Source organism: Sebastes fasciatus, chromosome 3, assembly GCF_043250625.1.
Source record: "Sebastes fasciatus isolate fSebFas1 chromosome 3, fSebFas1.pri, whole genome shotgun sequence".
Classification (NCBI taxonomy): Eukaryota; Metazoa; Chordata; class Actinopteri; order Perciformes; family Sebastidae; genus Sebastes; species Sebastes fasciatus.
The window spans coordinates 16,944,337-16,965,118 of record NC_133797.1 but is presented as its reverse complement, the minus strand read 5'-3'; the positions used below and the strand labels follow the sequence as shown (position 1 = coordinate 16,965,118).

At 39.2% G+C, this 20,782-nt stretch overlaps 1 protein-coding gene across 2 annotated transcripts; it reads left to right on the top strand.

Annotated features, from left to right (window-relative positions):
* The first annotated feature begins 844 nt into the window (after positions 1-844).
* On the top strand, positions 845-18,949 carry papss1 (3'-phosphoadenosine 5'-phosphosulfate synthase 1). Of its 2 annotated transcripts, none has more exons than XM_074629297.1 (12): positions 845-1,113; positions 3,201-3,315; positions 3,405-3,640; positions 4,129-4,267; positions 5,673-5,791; positions 6,104-6,217; positions 6,436-6,547; positions 9,135-9,340; positions 11,783-11,918; positions 12,310-12,578; positions 13,787-14,016; positions 17,730-18,949. In XM_074629297.1, exons 1-12 carry the CDS (start codon positions 1,048-1,050, stop codon positions 17,866-17,868), a joined length of 1,881 nt encoding a protein of 626 aa, XP_074485398.1. In that variant the 5' UTR covers positions 845-1,047; the 3' UTR covers positions 17,869-18,949. The 2 variants fall into 2 exon arrangements, with proteins under 2 accessions (XP_074485398.1, XP_074485399.1); XM_074629298.1 differs by lacking the exon at positions 845-1,113 and adding an exon at positions 3,061-3,089.
* Positions 18,950-20,782: the final 1,833 nt, after the last annotated feature.

The following is a 20,782-nucleotide window of genomic DNA, read 5'->3' as shown; positions in this document are numbered from 1 at the left end:
TTTCAGTTCATGACATAAATATTCATCAGATATGTGTGTTTATATATAAATATATGTTCTTGCCTTCTTTACCATCATCGTTTAGCAACTTCTTTAAATCTAATTCTCAAATTCATTCACATAATACTAGACAGGTTAATCATCTTCACCTGGCTTTTTACAAAACAAAACATGGCCAGTACTCCCTCAGATATCGTGGTGTACAAATATGGAACACCAAAAATACATGTTATCAAGAGCTTGTTATCCTTAGAACATTTTAAAAGGAAATTATCATCACACTTAATTAATTATGTCTAATTATTTTTGATATGTTTATATATATTTTATTTTCTTCTGTACTGTTTTTTGTATGTATTTCATTGTTTTTATTGGATTGTTTCCCACTGTTTGTGTACTTCTTGTTGTTGTTTAACTTTTGTTGTATTTTTAAAATGATGTTAGTTTAGATCTTTCTTCCTTTTTTGTTATAGTTTTTTTTTCTCCTGGGGTTGGGGGTTGTATAAGCCTGTGACTTCTTGACCTCTCCTGACACATTTCTTGTTTTTTTTTCATTGACTGGATTTTGTGTAGTTTTATATAAGTGCAAATAAAGAAAAAAAAAAGAAAAAAAGAAAAAAAGATTAATAAGAAAAAATGCATTACTGTCTTTGTCACTGTAATCATAGCAACCAAATATAATATTTCTATAGTACAGTGCAAAATCTGAGAAAATGTTAACAAGTATAAAATTATTGACATCTTTCCACAATTCACATGTAAATTTACCGCACCAGAATCTCCCCCTGAACCTGAACCCACCACTGGCTGAGGAGGAAACGCGTCACTACGTCACTCCGTCGCCGGTGACGTGGCTGACGTGGCTTCCCGGTTGCCGTCCTTCCTTGGTTGTTGTGCCAAGGCTCCACCGGGCTCCCCCATTCACTGGAGATATACCTGTGCCATAAAACAAAACAAAGTAAAACAATACCCGTGCTAGCAAACAAACAGACAAGCAGTCAGTCGTTTTATGTTTGTTTTTCTAAGAGGTAGCCGGTTGAATCAGCCATGGAGACGTATAGTGGCAACTCACACAAGAAACAGAAGCTAGGCAACGCTGCTGCTCAGAACTGGGTGAGTTTCTCTCTTTCTCCAAGTTGTGTTTGATGATTCAACACCGTCCACCTCCACTAACCAGCTGCTAATGAGATAACTGTCCGGTTGACATAATAACTTGCTTAACATGATACAGCTGTAGTTACAGTAACGCTAACTCTAACGTTACACCTGGCTGCTAGCAGCGCCCAGACTGAAGAGTGGCTGGTTCGTTCACTGCTAGTTAAACACAGTTAAGGGAAGGGCGTCAACTGTGTTTTAATTAGATTTAAAGCTGTGGGAATGTAGTTGTATAGCATCATATCATACAAAATCAGTTCAGACTGCTTTACATAAAAACGAAACAACAAAAAAGAACAAGAAAAGCAAATATTACTGCCTTTTTACTAACATGTTTTGCTGTTTGGAACTGTGATGCTGGAAACTTGAATTTCCCTCGGGATTAACAAAGTTACTATCTATCTATCTATCTATCTATCTATCTATCTATCTATCTATCTATCTATCTATAAATCTATCTATCTATCTATCTATCTATCTATCTATATATAAATCTATCTATCTATCTATCTATCTATCTATCTATCTATCTATCTATCTATCTATCTATATATAAATCTATCTATCTATCTATCTATCTATCTATCTATCTATAAATCTATCTATCTATCTATCTATCTATCTATATATAAATCTATCTATCTATCTATCTATCTATCTATCTATCTATCTATATATAAATCTATCTATATATAAATCTATCTATCTATCTATCTATATATCTATCTATCTATCTATCTATCTATCTATCTATATATCTATCTATCTATCTATCTATCTATCTATCTATCTATAAATCTATCTATATATAAATCTATCTATCTATCTATCTCTCTATCTATCTATCAGTGTCAACAAACACTGTTTGCTTTTGCCAGCTGTTAAACACAGTTAAGGGAAGGGCGTCAACTGTTTGTTTGAATTAGATTTAAAGCTGTGACAATTCAGGTGTATAGCATCATATCATACAAAAGCAGTTCAGACTGTTTTACATAAAAACGAAACAACAAAAAAGAACAAGAAAAGCAAATATTACTGCCTTTTTACTAACATGTTTTGCTGTACGGAACTGTGATGCTGGAAACTTGAATTTCCCTCGGGATCAATAAAGTTACTATCTATCTATCTATCTATCCATCTATCTATCTATATATAAATCTATCTATCTATCTATCTATCTATCTATCTTTCTATCTATCTATCTATCTATCTATCAGTATCAACAAAACACTGTTTGCTTTTGCCAGCTTACGCTAGTTTATCCTACTGCTACAGTTGCAAGTTCCTGTTTGATGATTAAAAGTACACTGCAGTATTTACAGTAATCAACGATAAAACAAGTAACATTTATACATAGTGTTCCCCAACATACTGTAGATCAATGTTTAACATTATATGTATAATTTTTATTTTTGTCATGGATCGTCTATGCTGTATTTTCATTATATTGTTACTCTGTACACAAGACATCTATTGCACGTCTGTCCGTCCTGGGTTTAGTTTTTAAAGCCCCCTATGGTACATTTGTGATTTGTGATATTGGGCTATACAAATAACATTTACTTGACTTCATTTAAATAAATGTCTGTTAAGTCACTATCTATAGCCAAAGGAGGTAACATAATGGTGATTGAGCCTATAGCCCACTGATGAAATTATTGCAACATTTACATATTTGCAGTATTATGAACTGGGTGTCTATGGTGACATTTCAGGAAAAAAATGCTGTTGTATACACACAAAAATGAAACAATGATCACAATTCTGAAAACATCAAGTTTATGTACAAGGAAATAGAATTTCTCTATTCTATTTCTAGGTTCATATATCAACAAAAAGGCTCCGGGCAGCTAAACTCTGAGCACAATTTCATTGTTTTCACTCAAATAGAAATGTAAATCAACCAGGACTGAAAGGATTGCCACTTTAAGTTTGTAAGGCTGCGTCTGTTCATGTTAACCTTCTATCTTTTCATTTGGAGTTTTTTATAGACTGTAATTGAGTTGCAAGTGGACTGAATTGACATTAAATCTGTATTATTTCAGGGAATGCAACGTGCAACTAATGTCACCTATCAAGCCCATCATGTCAGCCGAAACAAGCGTGGGCAGGTTGTGGGCACAAGAGGAGGGTTCAGAGGATGCACCGTTTGGCTGAGTGGTAGGTTATGTGATTACCGTATGTCCTTTCTGCGCTTGTATATCATCTGATAGCTGTCTCGTAATGCTGTTGTTTTCTTCTCTGTCAAGGTTTGTCCGGTGCAGGGAAGACCACAGTGAGCATGGCTCTGGAGGAGTACCTGGTGTGTCACGGTATCCCCTGCTACACACTGGATGGGGACAACATCCGTCAGGGGCTGAACAAAAACCTAGGCTTCAGCCCAGAGGACCGTGAAGAGAACATTAGACGCATTGCTGAGGTGGCTCGGCTTTTTGCTGATGCTGGGCTGGTCTGCATCGCCAGCTTCATCTCTCCCTACGGCAGGGTGAGTGGCTCCCCAAAGAAAGCATCAGAAACAGATGACCACAGGGAAAAATGTGGTTGGACCTCACTGATATTATTAAATTACTCTCTTGTTCTGTCATACAATCTTTATTGAACCATATTTGAATGAATTCTGTCCTTTGTGAACAGTTTTGTTCTATTTTGGAATTACTAATAAATGTTATGTTGATAATGATGATATTACTGATCATGTCACTGTCTATCATTATTATCCTGCTGAAATTGCCAGTGATGCCAGTTCTAACAATAGATTTGGCATGATTATTGGAAGCCAATTCTGACCTCTGCTTACAATAGGACCTAATTGACTGTGCACTGCAATGAATGGTGTCCTCTTGCAGCAGAAAACAAACCTTTTTTATTCTTTGAAAACCAAACCCAATGAGTCTTAATAACATGCTGTCTTTCTCTAACTCTTTGACTAAATCATGCATGTACCTTACTGTGTGTTTGGTTATTGTCTATCAGGATCGCCTCAATGCCAGGAAGATCCATGAGGTAGCAGGGCTGCCTTTCTTTGAGGTGTTTGTGGACGCTCCACTGGATGTCTGTGAGCAGAGGGACGTGAAGGGGCTGTACAAGAGAGCCAGAGCGGGGGAGATAAGAGGTGGAGTATGCTTTAATACCGGATTATGCATCTGTCATGTAATCAAGTCAGGGTTCATACTTGGACTGATATACAGTGACATCTGTTACATAGTACTCTGTACCTTTGACCTTAAGGCCCAAACACACCAAACATCAGAGAACTAGCGGCGACGAACGCCGCCTGTTGCGTCGCCTCACGTCGCATGTGTTTTTGCCAAAAAAATACACTCGAACGCATTGCAAAGACTACAGGCGATGGCCAACTACCAAGTACAACCTGCGCCTGCGTGAGAAGAAAATAACTCTCCCTACCGGCAGGTATCGGTAGTCCGTATTTGTCATTCAAAAAGGCAAACCGGAAGACTGAGGACAGTGGATATAGGGATAAGTTGTTGTAATGATACATTGATGAAACAAAACAACGTTTGCCAACCATTTTCACACCACTCTCGCTCGCCACTTTGCTTCATTCAAGATGGCCATGTCATTGTGAAAATATCTGTATTGGATAGGATTCAACATGCTGAATCGGCCAAAAAACCTCCAACGCAGGCAGACTAGAGCCGACGGTGCGGGACACGCCGCAAAAACTAGGGCGACAGACCTTGGCCCCAAACTGGCTGACGGTTAACCATCGGCTTGGTGTGTCAGGGGCTTTAAAGAGACTCAGTCAAATTGTACTTCCATACTTTGTTGATAAATGCAAAACAGAAGGAAAATCTAGAAGAGTAATCATCTACAATGCATTTACATTTTTTCACCAGTAAGACTTTTGCTATTGTATGTCACATGTAAATACCATAATTTCCCAAACTTCACTTCCTGTTTGCACTAATGCTTGTCATGTCAACTTACACAGAAATGACGTGGCAGTGGCAATAAAACGGATGCGTCCCTGTAAGAGGAAGTTTCTCATCACATTGTGGTGCAGTGTGCTAAGAAACCCAATTTCCTGAGTTTTGTGTCATATCTGTAGGTCAGATTGACATTTGTCAGAGCCTCCTTTCTGTCTTTGGTATAGTTGAGACGTTGTTTGTTATTGAGATGGAATTTAGTCCGTACCCGTTTTCCGAAGCTCCACTTTAACCCCCAAGAAACATGAAGAATTCTGATTTATTGTAACTTACATCACTATTTTCTAATTCCTGGCTGCAAACTCTGCTAAACCCTCTCATGTAATAATTCTTGATACTAGAGTATGGAGAGATCAGTTATTAATCAGGATTGTATGATTGATTAAAGGGTATTTCAAGAGAAAATGTTTACAAGTGCTGTTGTTTAAGAATTTTGATAGGATTTTCTATTTAATAGTGTTCATTTCAAATCCATACAATAATGGAAATAGAACAAAAATAAGCTTTTCATGTTGATTATGTGTTGTATATGTTGCATATAAAAGCATTTCATTCTTTTCATTTTATCAGGTTTCACTGGGATTGACTCAGAGTACGAGAAGCCAGAGGCCCCAGAGCTGGTGCTGAAGACCGACTCCTGCAGCGTGAATGAATGCATACAACAGCTTATTGACCTGCTTCAGGAGAGGGTGAGGACAAGAAATATCCTGCTTTGACATGTTTAGAATATGTGTATCATGTTTAAAATCAGCTGCTGTTGGTATTTATTTTAAAGAATATCTGCGAGCATCACAGAGACAGCTAGAGGCTCGAAGTTCAGACTAAAACTGTGCCATTTCCTCTGTTGGCCACAAGGGGGCAGTGAAGCCTCATGTTTGAATGAATTTTGATGTTACTCTATCATGTCAATTTCTTTTGTGAATAGTAAACCTTTTACCAAAGTCTTGATTCATGCAGGTTGTTTTATTTATAATTATTAATTTCACATTCTTTTTCCGCAGGATATAGTTCCTGTTGATGCATCTTATGAAGTGAAAGAGCTGTACGTTCAGGAGAATAAACTGGACCTGGCTAAGGCTGATGCAGAGACTCTGCCTGCTGTACAGATTGGCAAGGTGCTTCTGATTTTCTTTTTATTTTGATAAATCTTCATAAATAAATGAAGCTAAATAACTATTGCTAGCCTTTGTACGTACTGTACATTGAGCAATTATTAGTCATTTATCTATCCACTAATAAATCCATGTACCTATAGTCCTTTTCATTTGAATGGCATATAATAAGTTGTTGGTCAGTATGTGACCTGCTGTATGTGACTGTGTGTGATCCTCAGGTGGACATGCAGTGGGTGCAGGTGCTGGCTGAAGGCTGGGCCACTCCTCTGAATGGCTTTATGAGAGAGCGAGAGTACTTGCAGTGTCTTCATTTTGACTGTCTGCTGGATGGTAAGATGTCATTTCTGCTTTTAACGGAAATAACATTTTGATATTTCATTGTAAAATTCAGGATTGCTATTCTCGAGAAAGGCACTAGATGGAGATGAGTGCTCACAAACTGGATTACTCAGAAATACGGGATGGCTTTCTGTTGGGACATGAGTACACATTTCTTACACCCATAATATACCTCCATATATATTAGATATTTGAGCACCGAGGTGTTTTGTAATATTTCCATCAGTTGTAGCTGAAGCTCTTTGTGTTCCTCTCTCACATTTTTTTACTTTACTCCAATAAAAATTTCGCTTTCTGATTAAATGGAGCGTTAAATTAGATTAACAAATACTCCCTGCGTGTGTCCCTGCAAACTGCAATGCATATTTTGTACCGTTAGATGTGCTGAGAGGCTTAAATTATGTTTTATTCTTGCAGGCTGACATGCTGAAGAAGTGCTTTATTATACAGCAGTGATGTACAGCTTAGCCAGGTGGCAGGATGATACATTGATATACTCAGGAGTGATTTAGATGCGGAACGACGTTGTATATCATGTTGGTGAAGATATATAAGTTCAGTTGCACCTGAGTCTCAGAAATGCCTTGGTTTTTGGCACTGTTCAGAAAACGAATATCACATCGGGTGTAGAGTCTCTCGGTGTAATTACAGCAATTTCCCTTGTATTGTTTGAAATTCCAAGAAAAAGTCAATTTATTTTTATTGCCCATATGACTGCTCAAACCTCAGTCGTGTGTTGTGATGCCAGATATTTTTGCTACACACACAGTGAGAGGAAAAACACATAAAATAAAATTGAAAGTTAACATGACAGGACAGGTATATATTACAACTGCTGTCCTCGCTGAAGGATAAAACCATCAAGTTCTCGCAACTTTGATGATTTAGGTTCTTTCCTCCAGAAAGATGTCTAGCCTGAGAAACTGAGCTGTCTGGACGGACGGAGGCAAAAATATATATATTGATGTGAAAAGACTTGATTCCACTTTTCCTGTTTGTCCGGAGGGAGAGGGACACAGAGGAAGAGGCTTCCGTATTGATTGACACCACACACCAACCATTTGTCCATTTTCACTTCCTTCCAGGGATTTGACAGTGAAAGAATGATATCACAGGGAGAGGATTGATTGCCCAAACCATAACACTAAAACTGGTTGGGGAGCAGAATACTGCATGTTTGACTAATCAAATAGTCTGCAAAAATAAACAGAGACCCAAATCCAAGCTTGTGTCTCTCTCTCTCGCTCGGACATTTGGTCTTGTGTGTGTGTTTTATTGGAACCAGCTGTAAGCTATACGCTGCGACAGAGGGGACGAGAAGAGGGTCCAGAGGGAGGTGGGGGCAGCAACAGCCAGCGTCCCCTCCCGCTTCCACTGCATTTGATCTGATGTGATGTGAAAAGCGTGCCGGTCCAAATTTTTTCATCAAACTGGACGGCAAAATGAACCGTCCAACAGAACGCTGTCGCTGCACAACTCAAATTATAGAACGAGAAAAGGGTCAAGCTCCAGCTTAGCTTAAGAAGGGGATTTTTCTCCTCTAGCTTCTTAAATTGCAGCCTTGAAGACTCACTGTAGCCTGTGGTTTAGCTCTATATCCCCCATTTAGCCTGAGGGGGTACAGAATGGAAATTTGATCAGAATAGTTGAGCTGTTTTGTTCAGTATACTACTAACCTTTGAACGTTTTAACCTGCCTTTTTTGTAGGATGTCTGTTCTCAGTGTCCCATTGGGATCCTTTGTATTATTTTTCTTGGATTTTTATCCAATATTTAAAGTGCTCTGTAGAGTTTTTAGGGATGCACCGATACTGGATCGGATATCGGACCGATACTGATTCAAATAGATGGATCGGGTATTGGTGAAAATGGGGCCGATCTATTCAATTCACTTCTATGTTTTTATACCATATACTATATAGACTGGAATTTTAATTCCTGTTTAAGTTTTGACCAATTTGTTGCTACATTAAAACGGGTTTTAACAGGTTCCTGTTTATTTTGAAGATTTTTTACCAAGTTGCTGATGTATGTGCAATTCAGTAAATGCATATCTATGTATTTATTTGTTAAATTTTGTTTTACAAAGTTAAGAAAGCGATGTTTAAGTCAAGCTGATGTTGCCTTACACATAAATGAATGATCCCAGTCACGGATCGGTGCATCCCTAGGAGTTTTTTTGTTGGCAAACAAAAGTTCTGTTTACATTTGGTGTTTCCCATTGAGACACATTTTGTCCATCCTTAAGGTTTAACAATCGCGTCGTTGAATGCATTTCCTTCCTCATTAAACATTTGCAAAGCTGATTTTCGTAGTAAATATTTTAAATTGGGCAGTGTTTACATCAAAGTTTGCTAGCTTGCAGTCGTCGTCGTCTTTACTTCTTGGTGTGTTATTGCCGCCAAATGCCGATCAATGGAATAGCTTGAAAACGGAAAACATTTAATCGACTATTCAAGCAAATGACCAGCAGACTACTTGATAATGAAAATAGAGAATTGCAGCCCTAATGTATTTTCTCTCTGCATAAATAGGACTTTTCTCCTAATGAAAATGTTCTTGTTTTTCCATTGTCCTAGGTGGCGTCATCAACCTGTCAGTGCCTGTGGTGCTGCCCATGTCTACTGCAGATAAAGAGCGTTTAGATGGCGTGACAGCTATCGCTTTGGTCTACGAGGGCAGACGAGTGGCCATCCTTCGCAACCCCGAGTTTTATGAACACCGCAAAGAAGAGCGATGTGCTCGCCAGTGGGGCACCACCTGCAAGGACCACCCTTACATCAAGGTAAATTTAACTCTGAAAACTGAGTATAGGCTTGGAAATGCTATAGAAGAAACAAAAGTTCAACTCTGCTAAAAGTACTGAGCAGCATCGCAGAGCTGCAGACGGTCTGTCTCAGTGTGCTATGTGATAAACACTGTGCATGCGAATGCAAGCTGCCTCCCTGGCTTCTGCACTGATAGAACACAGATCCGAGCTGGCCTCTTCACATTGCTTATGGAAAGACTGAATAGGTGGAGGAGCGGGGCTTTTCTCGCAGTCTGTCAGGACGCCCAGTATAATCACTTGATCTTTTTTTGGTCCACCCTCATTTTGCAGGTGTTATATTTGGACGCTTAGTCACTCGCTCAGCTTCCACCAAATGCGTTTTGTGATTGTACTGCTCAGCTCAACAGGCTGTTGGAATCCCTGCCAGCCTCCACCTTTCCGCTCACCCAACCCTTCTCCAAATATACCCTGGAATTGTTTCCATCTGTCTCCTATCGACTGCTGCGGGGCTCAGGTAGACTCAGTGGCGAGATAACGTCCTGAAATGATCCTGCACACCCTGCGGAAAGTGGCACTGGCTTGTAGCTGGAACAGTCTGGTGTTACAGACAAAGATAGCTGTCAGGTTGCCTTTTTATAAATCCATCCGCGTAGACTGGGAGTGCAAGGTTACTTTTAGAGAGATGCTTGTCTGTTTGGCTAATTTTAAATCCCATTGTTTTCAGGATTAATGCAGTTGGCTGGCCACTTGTATATTGGCAAAGGGGCAAGACAAAATAGAAAGTAACCTTTGTGGTATTTAGTGATTTCACCCCCCGGGGGTCAGACTTACTGTAAACCTCACTGGCTCATTTCAAAGCCTCGTGCAGCTAAAAATCCTGGCTGGAGATTAACTAGAGCACTACACCGCAGCTGCCTCAGTATTTCAGCGCGCTTTGTTGTAATTTTTCACCTCAGCAGATATCTTTTTTGTCTCACCTTGTTTGTGATTAGATCTGCCTTGTTAATGTGTTCTAGGATGGAGGAGGCTGCCAGTTTCATAAATTGGTACCATAACTCTCCAGTGTCAACACCTGATGCCTCACTGTCATTCTTCCACTCTAACCTGTCACAGCTCAACATGTGTGTGTTCAGCTTGCTGTAATTAAGGCGTCACTCATTAAAGAGTGAGTGTATGTGTACATAAGTGTATGTTTAACTCCCCGCCCCAGAGCCAGTCTGTCAGCACACCTCTGCGCTGGTAGCTACAACTTTTTTTTATCCGTCTCTTTCCGAGTAGAAACGACCTGCTCCATATTACATGTAGTTAATCCACTTTTTCCTGTTTACCTGTCCCGTCCGTCAGTCAGACAGGAGCCCCCTTCATCGGAAACCACGGTGTAGTGTGTTTATTTGGCTAGGGCCCGTTTCACATGTGAAGTCCTGGGGGCACTTATAACGGTTAAACAGAGCACATGTGTACTTGTAGACCTGCTCCTTTGATGTATCCATGCACACATTATATTTTCCATTCACTTAATGCTTTGAAAATAAATTGCGCCGTGTCTTTGCTGTTGATCTTTCCATAGAATAAGACTGTTACGCATCTTTCATGACTCTTCTCAGTGACTCTTCTCAGGCCAGCAGTGGACAGGTTGGATTAATTGGAGTGTGGAAAACAAATCACAACACGATCCTGAAAGCTTCTTACGGCGGAGCCAAGTAGTTATTGATCACATCACGTAGACACCTCTACTGCTGTGATTTTTTTTATGTATAGCTTGCCAGATCAAACTGAAACCAGTCTGTTAAATATGGATATCAAAGAGGCTTTTTTTTGTACTTTCCTCACATGATAAATGACATGTTGAATGAAATAAGTGACATCTTTTTTTTATTTTTTATCAACTTCAGAAACATCTTTTTCACACTTCATGTTTCATTTGTGGCCTTTGTTTTGAGTTCTCCCATCTTACTTGTTTTATTACAGAGCGTGTCACTTTGTATCACATTAACATCGCACAGGCCGGTCTTTAAAGTAACTCTAGCTACAGTCTCATAAATGCCACACGAGGCAGGCAGGCGAAAGATATTGTCTGAAAACAAAAGCAGCCTTTGCCTGGATCCTGAGCACTTCTGTGACATTGTTGGATTAATCTCTGGCGGGGGAAAATTTCTCTCCAATGTGGTCATGCGGCTCATCACCAGGTTTTTATTGTGGAATACAATCTGATTTTTGTCTCTGCTCTGTTATTGAAATTAAGGTAGTAGATGTGGGCATGCCAGGGTTTTGTTGACACACGGAGGCTTTGATTTATGCTGGCGTGTCCTCGTTGCAACTGGGTAATAACTCAGGAGTTTTTATTAGAATTCACGCTGGCCTAGTTCCAGCACAGTGAGGCTTTTATGGACCACAATGTCTTAAGTCTGGATTATGTTTGAGTTGTGTTCCCTGTCATCATTGTGACTCCGATTTCAGATGGTGATGGAAAGCGGGGACTGGCTGGTCGGGGGAGACCTGCAGGTTCTGGACAAGATCTACTGGAACGATGAACTCGATCAGTACCGACTGACACCCACCGAGCTCAAACAGAAGTTTAAAGAGATGAACGCAGGTATGGGACACGTTCGTGTTTATTTCCTGTTAGAACTAAATTAAACAACATCCTGAACCAAGGGCTTTTAGAGATTGAGAAGTGTCACAGTGTTTATAAACGGCTACCTTTTTGTCTTCAAAAGGAAAGGACACACTTGGTAGTCCACTCACTTCAATGCTGTTATTCTTTGTTTAGTCTTTGGGAAAGAAGTAAAGGACACAGAGTAGGAAAGTCATGGGAGAGAAAGCTCTGGTGTGATTCAGTCCTTCAATGTATGTGGTTTGGGCAATGAGCTGCTTGATTATCTCTGGGTACACTGTGGCCTTTTGTTTGTTTTGCACAGATGTGTTCAGATGTGTTTGGTCGCAGTTTAACAAACCCTTCTCACCCTCCATCTTTCTCTGTTTAGATGCTGTATTCGCCTTCCAGCTCCGCAACCCAGTCCACAACGGCCATGCTCTCCTGATGCAGGACACCCACAAGCGTCTCCTCGAGCGAGGCTACCGCCGGCCTGTTCTGCTCCTTCACCCACTGGGTGGTTGGACCAAGGACGATGATGTGCCGCTGCCCTGGCGAATGAAGCAGCACGCCGCTGTGCTGGAGGAGGGCATCCTGAATCCAGACTCTACCATCGTGGCCATCTTTCCTTCGCCCATGATGTATGCTGGGCCAACTGAGGTATTGGATTATCAAGAATGTTGTATTTGTAGTTGCATACTTGAGTCCTAATGTTGTCCTCAAAACAGACAGAGAACAAAAAATGTGACTGCAGCACTGGGTAATGACAACAAACACAGGGAGGAGGACTGTCATTTACTTTTTTTTTGGGAGTGAAAAATGGCAGGAAAGGGGATTTGTGCAATAGTCTTGAGGCGCTCTGTTGAGTGTTTCCTTGGCATACACATGTCTTCGTGTGACTTAGCGTAGCTGTGTAGCCGGGAATGTATTAATCATTCACTTACGGTAATTGGAAAGCTACAGCGCAAATTATTGAGAGCAGATTGGAGGCTAGTGGATGTCGGGCAGTGAATTTATTCAGTCTATATTTCTGAATGGGAGGTTTAGAGAGCCAGACTCAGCTCCAGCCTTTGTATCACTTAGAGGTAGACCGATTAATCGGCGCCGATAGGACGTTTTACAAACTATCATTATCGGTGGAACTGGGCTTCGATAGTGGCCGATGGCTGCGCAGTTCCACCAGTCATGTTGGGACATACATCACCGTTTTGCATGGAGGCTCCACACACAAAGTCAAGATACAGGGGGAGGAAAAAGTTATCCTGATTATATAGCGCAACACTATCAGCTCTTTGTCCATGATACAGAATGGGCAGATAGGGAGGAAAATAAATTATTCACTGTTACTTTAACTTGTTGTTTGGCATTCTCTCTTCCAAATAATCCAGCCATGTAACCATCCATTCATGAAATGAAATCACACACTAAAGGATCCTCCGTACACCGGGAATATACACCTACATTAATGTATTTTAAGAGTGGCATTTAACAAAGTAACAGGACATAAAACCATAAACCACAGAACAGCGCATCGCCCATTGTAAATACTGTAAATGGAACATATTCCAACAATGTAATCCACCAAATCACATTTCAGGATATTATCTTACTAATGATTAAAATCAGAGTGACAAAAAGTGGTTTAATAAAAACGGCGCATGTAAAAGTAGCCGACTAAGCTGCTGCAGCCGGTTTCAAACATTATTAAAGGTAAACACCTTTGGGACAGACCATCATATTAAATAGTACAGTCTTTATTGTACAAACCTATATTGTAAAAAAAATAAAATAATGTTTCTCTTCGTAGCCTTACAAAGAATACAGACAGTATATTTCACACTTTTTCTTTCTTTTATCCTCGTCCACAGGTTCAGTGGCATTGCAGAGCTCGAATGGTGGCCGGAGCCAACTTCTACATTGTGGGCCGTGACCCTGCAGGCATGCCCCACCCCGACACAGGAAAAGACCTGTATGAGCCCACTCATGGCGCCAAAGTCCTCACCATGGCTCCCGGCCTCATCACCCTGGAGATTGTTCCCTTCAAGGTCGCCGCTTACAACAAGGTCAAAAGAGCAATGGACTTTTATGAGCCCAAAAAGTGAGTACTTGTTTGTGTTCTAATTTCAATTTTCAAAGCCTGCCATTGTGTTTCCCATAATCTTTAAGTTTATTGGTGATGGAATACAGAAATAGTTTGAGACTAAAGCAGCAATTCTCACACTAAATAAAATATCTTATTTGTAGATTTACTCCAGATTAATACCTCACATTTAGGCCAATTAGAACCAGCAGCCTAAATAGAAATTACATTCTCTAAATTACTTACTCTTTAGACTTGTCTTGTTTTTTTTAGTTGTTTTTTTTAAACCCTTTCATCCACTTTCTTCCTTCTTCTCTTCTATCAAAAGTAAAACACCAAGCCAAGAATAACAGGAATTGTTTTTCTTTCTTATTCAGTTAAAATGTTTTGTGGATTAGTATGAGCTTTGATGTTGCTTACAAATTACAGAGCGCTGCCATTAATTAAAGCCTGTATACAGACACTGCTCACGATGACTAACAAAATCCTGCAATCTCACTGCCTCTCGTCCGGATTTGACGCAGCCTCCTCCACCATCAGGTTATGCAACGTTAGCTGTGTTCGGCCAGGAATTTTCAAACTAAATATGGCCAGACTAATCAAATGATTTGCTTTGTTTTCCATGATGCATATTTATGACATTGAGTCCAAAACCGAACTGTGTTGATCGGGAACATCTAGTACTTTTAGTGCTGCTAAAAATAGTACTTATTTAAAATTCTACCAGCCATTTGTTTGCATATGGGGGCTATATTCTGTAACGATGTCTGCAACTGTCGGTCTAAATTATAGACTCAAGTAGAGAGGAAACAGTGAAGTAAAATGCCTTTTTGTCATCGGTCTTAAATTTAAGGATTCAAAGCTTTTATTTGTCACATACACAAGTAAATGTGTAATGAATTGCAACGTGGTATACTCATCAAGACTAGTGTGGAAAATATGATTAAAGAAATCCAGAAAAAATAAATATAAAGGATAAAAATTCAAAGACAAAAAAAATATAAATATATGCAAGAATTTTAAAATGTACATACAGTATGTCACAATTGTAGGCAACACAATACAATAAAACTACATACAGGCTCGAGTGCAAATAAAAAGCATATGCAAGTATATAATATGTTTTTTTACTTGTATCAAAACATCAAAAATCTCCTCATTGACCTTTTAAACACATTTCAGAATGTCATGTAAAATCCGTAAATGACTCCCTCCAGTAAAATACACTATGTTGTATTTTTTTAATATAATCTCATAGATAGATAGATGACTTTGTTGATCCCCGAAGGGAAAGCATAAGGATGGCTTGATATCATCTGTAGGCTAAAGCTGGAGAAAAATTTCCAAAGTCTGTTGTCGTCACTCAGTCAGATTTATGGCATTCCTTTCTCTCATGCATGCGGACAGCCTCTTGCCAAATTTCAGGAGGAATATGGATGCTTATCCTAATCACCAGCAATACCCCTCAGTCTTCCTCCAAAGTGTAATGGCTCGGATCACAGCAAGCTGTTTCTAATTTGACACTGTATAAAAATGTTCTCGGAAGAATTTGCCTGGAGCTCTTTTACCTCACGCCATGTGAACTGCGAGGTCCTCTTCACAGCTTCTCATTGTTTAAGAGCAACATGATGTGCTCTGTCATGTGATAGCAATTAGAAAATGTGACTTCATGAGCAGCAGGAGCCTCTCTGAATGTCGGCTCAGTGGAGATAAATGTAAATGTCTGCTAACAAGATGTCTAAAACCGTCTTGATTATCCCCCTGACAGTAATTTATCGACTAGTGAAGAAGTGATGAACTTGTGCCAGTGCTCCGTTCAGCTCTGGTCTGAGATGAAGACCGTCGTTGGCTGCTCGCTTTAATCAAAGTTGTTCATATCTTTTTCTCAGCTGAACGTGCAGTGAGAAGTCGTCTGTTATAGAGGCAGGATGGCGTCGCCATCAAAAATGTTTGGACGAGTGAAATCCACAATCCGATTATCGGAAAGAAGCTTTTTTGACAGAGTTTGATTTTCCAATCAGTATTTAATCTGAAGCTTTTCACAGCTACATTCCTTCATGCAGACAGACAGTTTGGTGGTGAGGATGATTCGCAGTAGGTGTGTGATACCCGGCCTGAAGTGATGATACAGGTGCTTTAACATTTATTCATTGAACAGCAATTTTGGATGCTTTCTTTCAGAAATAGGAAATAGATTTAAAAAAGGAAAACAAACTTGTGGCATATATATTTAAATTCCTGGCACTCAAGTAAATCTTTTGAAAAATAATAATATGCAGGAATTTTCTAAAAAACAAAACAAAAAAACAATCCCTCTCAATCATCACTTCTGACCCACCAGAAGTGTGTGGTGGTGTTTATATCTAGAGAGACCCTGCAGCCATCTGCCTGTATTTTCTCTTTTCTTCTTATTTTGCTTTGTTCAGGACATTTCTGGGTTTCAGCAATAACATTTTATTTCTCTGATTCACCGCTTTGTTCTCACTAACGATACACTTGAGTATTGATTTTTATTTAATAGTTTACATGCAAAGATTCGTGGCAAACAAGTGGTTCATTTTGTGTTGTGTTTAAACCCCTGACTGCTAGATAGCAGTGTTGTCATCTATCTTCAGACGTCTGACTCTTCCACTCCAATGAAACAATGTAAACTGAGACAGGAAGTGACATAAAGGCGCACCGCTAATGTCTTTTTTTTTTACTCTGATTTTACACATATGGTGGTGTGTTCTTTATACTAAAATTAGATTTTAAAAATTGCAATATATCGCCTTGCTTACAGTATCGCAATATACTGAATCGTAACCCCTGTATCATGATACGTATCGTATCGCCAGATCTTTGCCAATGCACAACCGAAAGCTAATACGTTATAAAAACATGTATCATAAAAATGACTTCTTTCCACCTCCTAGAGCACCAGTGAATGTAGGAGACACCAAAAGCTCTCCTGTTATCATTCATAGTAAACTGACACTGGTATCGGAGATGTTTGTTGTTGGTTGTATCACCTACTGTAGAGTTCTGTCCACCAGAATTGCTAAAAAAATTCTGGCTTAAATATCAGAAACAAAAAACTAAAGAACAAACTGGAATCCTGACATGGCCTCTTTAATCGGTGTTTTTTAACACATAAATTACACCTGTTTTTTTCATTTGAAGCCGCTGCATGTGAGGATATAAAAATTCGTACTTTGGCAGCTTGTAGTGGTAGTAACAAAAAAGGATTCAGTAATGCGTAGTAAAGACCGATAAAGTATCTTAAACACAGGCATATAAATAATACATCTACTCCAACACCCTGAACTTGAAGAAGTCATAAATGTTGAGTGTCGTCTGCACTGGCCTCACTTTACAACCATCATTGCAGCGGCGTGTTGGTGCTGACTGGATTGTCACAGTACGTCTCTCCTGCCACAGAGTGATTCATGAGGAATTCCTAATAAAGCAGCATGCCAGAAATGGTCAGCATATTCAATGTAGAGTTTAGTTATATAAATATTCTCACACACAAACAATGTCTCATTTCACTGGGTAGTACTAGTGGGATGTATAATGTTACAGGAGCTTCTTTGGACTGGCCTGCTCCTACGCCTCGTTGTACTTGACTCCTAAGCAGCAGGCAGTTATTGTTGGCTCACATTTCCTGTGCTGTTGATAAGCATCTATTCATTGATTGAAATATGTCTGTTACTCAAAACTCTTTCTCTCTCTTTCTTTTTAAATTGCAGTCATCAAGATTACGATTTCATCTCAGGCACACGTATGCGTAAGATGGCTCGCGAGGGAGAGAATCCTCCCGACGGCTTCATGGCGCCGAAGGCCTGGGCTGTGCTGAAGGATTACTATAAGTCACTGGAGAAGGCCTAAAGGTCAGACGAAACAAACATGGAAACACGGTGATGTTTAACAGGATCATTAATGTGGGGACCACTCATCTACTGTCAAAAACCAGGCTCTGGCTTCTGTCTGTGTCACTTTCACACTCAACTGTCAGTCATGAAACTGGTCTCAGTTGTTTTTAGTCTTAATGACTTTTGTGTTTTAACAGTACGTACTTCATTTAACTAAACTCGCGCTGATTGTGAAATATAGTAGGAGAGGGTCCGTATTCTGTTGAATTGGTATTTCAAGAGAACAAACAAAAACATTTCTTTAAAATGGATAGTTTGTGTTTCTCACTAACTCTATAACTGTATGTTCTGATGACTGATTGGAAAAGTATTGTGTAAAAATGTAAAGATCAAGACTCGTATGGTACCTGTATGGAAAGTACTGTTGACCAGTACTTGAATAGGATGAATGATCAAATTAAAAAGCGTTACTGGACCTCACAGAGTTCACTTAACTCACTCCTGAAACCCAAACATGTTACTTTGTACTGTATGTTTGCAAGTGGCAGTGGTAATTGCTCAAAATTTGGTGTACACAAGTATTTGATGTAAAAGTTGAGTGCCTTGGTCCTCGGAAAGTGAATTCACATGATGTCTTGTTTGAATTAGGACACACATACACACCTGCTTCTTGTCTCCATGTTACACTGAAACGGTCCAATAGTGGAAGAAATGGGGCTGCAAAACAGATCAGCATTAAAGATGTTTTTATTGCGATATGCAACTCTAACCTTCCTTAACTCCTATGATTCATTTCTAACATTTTTATTTGTCATATTTAGTCTATTTATTCTGTCTTAACATTACATTGTTTTCTCTTTTTAACTGGGCAGTGCGTGTAGTTTCGGTGCTTTAAACTTGTCTCTCAACGGTCTTTGATTTTTTTTCTTACGTTTTCATCTTTTGTATTTTTTTTTCTCTCTCATGGGTTGCTAATATTTTCCATGTGGTAAGTCATTTTTAAGAGTTGGCCTGTATAATCAGACGGTTGATGGTTACCATCAAGAGATCAGATTTGTAATCTTCCTTGTCCAATAAACCATTTTTAGCAAAAAAAAGAACAATTTGTTTACTTTTCCTTTCTGTAATCTTCAAGTTTGTTACGCTATGTTTTTTTTTGTTTCGTTTGCAGCACACCAAAGAGTTTTAAATGCACAACATATTCCACTTAATTTGAAATGGCAGCACTGGATTTCATGTATTTTGGAAACTAACATACATTGATGAGATGTCATCGACTTTCAGCTGCCTGTGAGAACTCGATAGCTCTAAATCGCTTCATGTCTTTGTGACTAACTTGTTTCAAGTGCATTTTGTCATCTACACGAACAGTTCATTCTTCAAAATATAATTTCTACGACTTGGTAGCCCCTGCCTGTTGGAACTTTTGTGACCTCCTGGTTGGTCAATCAGCTGGATATTGAATGGGACAGACCCTCTAGTGACCCCAATCAGACTCTGACACACTCGCACACTGTATACAAAGAGTTGCAGCTGGCTCCCAGATGCAGCGAAAAGTGGAACATTAAGGGTTAAATCCATACCGAGAAGAGCGGCTCTGTCAGAAATGCCCTGAATACTTCATCTAATCCAACTCCAAGATGTAATGAAGAGACCTGCCAGCAGCAATTTTTTCTACCTTTCACCAGATTTCAAATGGTAATCAAGCTGGGTCCTCAGTACGACTTCAAAAGAAGAGCTGCTTTTTCACACAGAAGATGATCAAATGAGTTTGGAGAGGTTGCCTTGTGAGTTTTGTTGTTCTTTAAACTGTCTGGAGGAGATCAGATGCTCTCCGGGTAATGCAGGTGTCTGTTACTATGTGTATCCTTAACCTCTTGATGTTATCATGCACAGTGTATTTTTAGTTCTGGGTCCTTCTTCAGCTTGTTCGCCCCATAATCAGATCTTGCTTTGAAACCTTTCACCCGTCTGAGGGTGTTGTTACAGTGTGGCGCCCTGCCAAAGGAAAAAGGTTGAAGGTGCCAGAAGAATTTGTAGTGTTCTGACTACTGTTTACACGGCGTCTGCCTTTACTCACCTGCACCACCTCATTTCAGCTGGAGTGGATGTTGTGCAGAATTTAGACAGTCATAAATAACATTCATCACAGCCAATGAAATTGAAAGATGATTTTTTTTTGTAGGACCCTGGCTGAGCTTTCTGCCAGACTTTACAGATTGCAACTAGAGTGTATGAAAGAGGTTGAATGTTGAGCTTAGTAATGCAGATGTTATTGGTAGAGATACATGTAATACATTATTTATAAATAAACAATACGTTATCATAACTCCTATTCATAAGGGCTTTTTCTTTTGCTGGTGTCACTATCACTAGAGCCTACCATAAACTGACTATCTTTTTGGAGAGCACTTGGTAAACTCTGTTTATGTGCTAAAATAAAGTATTTGGAAACAAACTCTTCAGGTGAAACATTCATAATTGGTGTATTAGCAGTTAACGCATGTTTAATGTTTAGCAACACAATGTAACACAGCTGTAATCATATATAATCATATTTTTTCAGTAGTTTATAATATACCAATGAATAGTCACTCTTAAGCCTGCTGTACCTGTGCACAAACACTTAGTAAATGCTTTGCAACACTGTAAAATTGTAACAACCAAATATACATTATAACTATAATTGTTAACTATAAATGTTGAAAATAACAGTTATAATTCCAATTAATTACTAGGCTAGAGAGTATCTTGCACAGTGTCTGCTCAACATGCAAAAATATCAAATTTGTCTTACTGTATAGTTAGAAATTGCAGAATAATGTTTCCAATATTTAGATCTTGGGTTTAAATGTCATTTTCCAAGTCATTAAGCCTTTAGCTGTTTTTTTCAAGAAAATATCTCTTTAAATCAACAACTGCTTATAAGT

Excerpts from the sequence above, each read along its gene's own strand:
- papss1 (XM_074629297.1), top strand. The coding sequence starts at position 1,048 with ATGGAGACGTATAGTGGCAACTCACACAAGAAACAGAAGCTAGGCAAC. Across the intron at positions 4,268-5,672 it reads CAGAGCGGGGGAGATAAGAG|GTTTCACTGGGATTGACTCA; the intron begins GTGGAGTATGCT and ends TCATTTTATCAG. Across the intron at positions 6,218-6,435 it reads CTGCTGTACAGATTGGCAAG|GTGGACATGCAGTGGGTGCA; the intron begins GTGCTTCTGATT and ends TGTGATCCTCAG.